The following is a 4711-nucleotide window of genomic DNA, read 5'->3' as shown; positions in this document are numbered from 1 at the left end:
CGCGACAATTCATGTCTTATTAAGTCTGTGAAATGCCTGTCATGCTGCTCTCCTGCTGTTTCTTGGTCTTGCTTATGCCCGGTCCGTGTTTTACGGCGCCCACATTTATGCCGGCGGGAGACAGCTCTCCTTCCACTGAACCACAGGTTGACTTGAAGCTGGCCACAGTAAGTGCATAATTGCATGAGCTGCATTACAAAAGTTTTCGATTGGACTGCGTGTGACTTAATCTCTTTGTACAATGCCAAAAGCATCCCAATTTGAAGGAAGAGCAAGGACCCGCTCTCGTATGTGTGTGTGAGGATGGAGAGATAACATCTTTTTATTCCGTTGTTTTTGTTGTGGGTGGCGGGGCGGAGGTGAGTAACTGCACTGCCCTCGGAGTCCTTGTAGTTTGTTGACTTGCATGCGTAAACCGATTTTTCTCTCTCTCCCTAATTTCCTTTCATACATGTATTCTTGTTTTTTCTGTGGAAGCAATTGTTGGTGAAAGACAATCTGCATGGGAAGAATTTATTCAGTTTATTGTTTATTAAGGATTTAGTTGTAATTGGAGGTGGTGTAATTGACATTCAATGCTGTAAATCTGATCATCTAAGGATGCAAATTCATACCAGATGTTATGAATGAGCGTAATATGCAATGTGACGGACGCTACAACGTACGACGATAATGTTTCGTCGACTTTAATGCGTGCTGCAAAAAAAAAAAAAAAAAAAAGGGAATACAACCTTCTCCTTTGGCATTCATTGAGTTGTGCAGGACCAGTTGATTTACCTGGCTCTCTTCAGTGCATGATGATATCTGATCTGGAGCTTGAATCTACTCGTAGGGATACCTCCGACAGTACTACGACCTGCAAGAAGAGCCTGCGGGGCGCATGAAGCGCAGCGGGCCCTCCTTCACCTCCAAGGTGAAAGACATGCAGATATTCTTTGGTCTCAATGTGTCAGGTGCGCTGGACTCAAACACGCTGGAGGTGATGAGTCGCCCTCGATGTGGCGTTCCAGATGTGGAGGAGTACAGCCACATCCAGGGGACACGGTGGAACAAGAACGTCATCACCTACAGGTATCCATGCGGTCTTTATTGATATTTAGTCGTTATCGTTTTTTTTTTTTTGCTGTTTAAGTGGAGTCAGATTACACAACTTGAAATATATGTCTGTAAATTAATAATGGAGGCATGTCAGACCTAGGCTGAACTTGCCAAAAATACAACAGTCTGAAAGCAGAAAGCAATGAAGCCTTTGGCAGAAATAGGTGATAGCAGCTGTCACAAACCATTGTGGTTAACACATTTTTTGGGGGGTTTGAGGGTCATTGTGGGCCCGTTATCGTTAAGTTCCCCATACATGCTTGAACTTATGTAACACTGTCTGGAACATCCATATCCATTTCTCTGTTAGTCCTGTCTGAGGCACGCCTGATGGATTACATACATAACAGATGCATAATTAAAGAGACACTACGACAGGCAGTCATTGTCAAAGTCTGTATAACTATTTAAAAGCACATAGTTTCATGAGTTAGCATAGTATTCATCCATTTGTATTGAGGGGACACTGTGTCTTGACACGTACTCATTGCCGTTGCAGCATCGCCAGGTACACCAGAGACTTGCCTCGCAACACCGTGGACTCTCTGGTCCAGTCAGCTTTCAGCGTTTGGGCCCGAGCCAGCAGTCTGACGTTTGTCAGGTCGCGCAGCCGCAACGCTGACATCGTGGTGGAGTTTGTGACCGCTGGTGGGTTTTTGTCTTGAGTCCCGGAATGAAACGTGCACTTTTCAGTGATATGATGGAGCATTATGTAAAACACCATCGCATTTGGACGGACGGAGACCCGTCATTTTCTTTTGGCTTGAAAGAAGAAGAAACAAATGGTGTTCTCTGTGGGTTTTGTGTTCCATGTTTGGCCCCGGATTATATATCGCGAAGCACATGGCGACTTGTATCCGTTTGACGGACCCAGAGGCACGCTGGCTCATGCTTTCGGACCCGGGCTGGGCGTCGGAGGGGACACGCACTTTGACGACGATGAGCACTGGACAGCAGGAGAAACAGGTGCTGAGCCGAGTAACAATCGCTCCACTGTGACACTTGAAGACTATCACTTATCTGGATGCACTTCTCTTTGTGCGATTGCAGGTTTTAATCTGTTTGTTGTCGCTGCACATGAATTTGGCCACGCTTTGGGCCTGAAGCACTCCAGAAACCCAAAGTCACTGATGTACCCGACCTACAAGCCCTCCCGTTCAGCCAACCTATTATCCAGAGAAGATGTAGCAAATATCAACGCACTTTACAGTAAACAAGCTCTAAAACTATACATTTATCGTACTTGAATTACAATTAATATTGATGAAGTGTCATTAAATCTTTTAATCCTCAAGTGGATGTGTCTTTTAGGTCCAGTTAGAGGTCATCCAAATTACTTTTCGAGGTTCGGCTGGAGCTCTCAGCAAAACCCCTGGCTGTCGGGACCTCTGTTCCCTCAACTCATGCAGAACAAATGTGCATCGGACCTGACCTTTGACGCGGTGACTACTCTTGGGGATGCCACCTTCTTTTTCAGAGAAAAGTTTGTTGATGATACTTCCTCTCTTTAATTCACAACTTTAAAAAAAGAAGGAAAAAAATGTATATATATATTTTTTCTTCTTTTTTTTTCATTAATATATATATATACGATTTCGACTTAAGCCACAATGTTTTCCCACAAGATACCTCTGGATTAAACATAACGAGCAATATGACATCAAAGAAGGTCCCATCGCCAACTTTATGCCCAAGATTGAAACCAGCATCGATGCGGCCTTCTGGGTGCCCCGCAGGTCCTCTGCTTACCTCATTCACGGTAACCGTTTTGAATAATTCAGGACCTGAAAGTAAATCATTGTACCTCTCATTTAGGAAAAAAAAAAGACTCCACTGAATTGTATTTCTTTGTTTGGACAGAATCGATGTTCTGGACGGTGAAAGGCTCTCTTGTGAAGGGAAAGCCTCGAGCACTCAGACACTTTGGTTTTCCAGCCTGGGTCCAGGACGTTGACGCAGCGGTGCACATAGTGAAAACAGGACGCACCCTTTTCTTTATGCATGATATTTACTGGAGGTAAGGCAACAATATTAAATAAAGTTAAAAAATATCTTTAGTTTTATATATATATATATATATATATATATATATATATATATATATATATATATATATATCAGTTATGGTAATTTGAGGCACCAGCTGCATGCAGTGGTGGTGCCTCAAATTGGAATCAGCCATGACGTACTTGCACTCCCTTGTTTAAAAGGACCGCTTTTCTCTGCATGCACTTACCAGAGCATTTTATTTTTGATCATTTGAGGTTATTTTAGAGAACAGTATAAGCCGTGCACTGCAGGTCCGAGAATACTTTGCACTGTGGGATCTTCTTATTTCTGATAATTGTCCAACATCGTGCATTATCGAAAGACAGATGGAAATTAACCAAATGATATTGTTGGGCGAATTTTTTATTTTTTTTGACCTAAATTAACTACTTGTTTCTAATCATGTTATATTAAATGGAAGAGTTGTGGCAGAACTGAGACAAATGACAAAGCACCGGTGGGTGAGGGCCCAGATCTGACGATGTGTTCGTCGATTTTGGGGTTCAAATTGGATTTTCATTATGTGATCAAATGACCAAATTGGACGAACAGGAGGATCATGAGACTTCTGACCAACGCTTCTTTGTATCGTGTCTTTTCCAGTTACAATGAAAACCGAAGGGTTATGGATTTCGGCTACCCGAAGTACATCAGCGAGGACTTCCCTGGAGTCAACGCAACAATAAATGCCGCTGTTTATAAAGAGGGTGAGCCAGAGCAATTATTATTATCCACTTTAATGTATTTTTTTGAAGTCGTTTGTGCCACATAAGTACAGACGGCAAACTGGGTGATGTTTTGGATGGCAGTGACCTTGTCTCGGGTTAGGAGGCAGTATACTGCTGTCTGTAGCCTGAGGGGGCTTTTGCAAGTTGTATTGTTATTCGTAGCACAGGAATGCTTATTTAAACTATATAATTTACCCACTTTACCACTCAAAGGCCTTCATTTGATATACTGTCATTTCAGCCGTGAGCAAAAGTGGATACTTAAGTTCAGAAAGATGCTCATCATCATCATCGTCGTCATCATCACGATCATCAACAACACATTCCAGACAAAACACGACATGATAAAGATACGTGAATCATCTGATTTGGTTTCTCCCTCTTCTCAGGTTTCATCTACTTCTTTGTCGGACCACAAGTCTTCCAGTACGACTCCACCCAGAAACACGTCGTCGGAGTTGAGAAAGCAAATTCATGGCTCGGATGTTGAAATATTTAGAATAATTATATTTAAATTAAGTAACGAGAAGAAAAAAATAAAACACGGTGCTTCTTAACTTTCGAGTGCAGTTTCAGTCGATGTTTTGTCAAAATAAAAAAAGAGTTACTATTCAAACCTGATATATGTTTTTTATATATGCGTCCCTCAGTAAAATGCTCCCAGCATCAGCTCTTGTGGTAAGTTCAAATCTTTTTTTTTATGGTGAATGCCTCACTAATGCCTGCAGGTTTTGACTTGCGTGTAGAGCGTTGCATAATTCACAAATAACACTTTTGGGTTCTGGATTATGTACGATAAAACACACTGTACACATTTGTCTTTCCCCATAACAGAC

The 4711-nt window shown here is 42.1% G+C and overlaps 1 protein-coding gene across 1 annotated transcript; it reads left to right on the top strand.

Moving 5' to 3' along the window:
- LOC117741495 (matrix metalloproteinase-20-like) lies at window positions 1-4365 on the top strand. The gene is made up of 10 exons (XM_034548572.1): window positions 1-167; window positions 833-1071; window positions 1598-1746; window positions 1939-2064; window positions 2149-2307; window positions 2410-2581; window positions 2724-2857; window positions 2959-3115; window positions 3751-3854; window positions 4265-4365. The coding sequence occupies exons 1-10, from the start codon at window positions 33-35 to the stop codon at window positions 4363-4365; spliced, it is 1476 nt and encodes a 491-aa protein (XP_034404463.1). The 5' UTR covers window positions 1-32.
- The last annotated feature ends 346 nt before the right edge of the window (window positions 4366-4711 follow it).

Source organism: Cyclopterus lumpus, chromosome 13, assembly GCF_009769545.1.
Source record: "Cyclopterus lumpus isolate fCycLum1 chromosome 13, fCycLum1.pri, whole genome shotgun sequence".
NCBI lineage: Eukaryota > Metazoa > Chordata > Actinopteri > Perciformes > Cyclopteridae > Cyclopterus > Cyclopterus lumpus.
The sequence above is the reverse complement of the archived record's forward strand: the minus strand, read 5'-3'. Positions and strand labels throughout refer to the sequence as shown.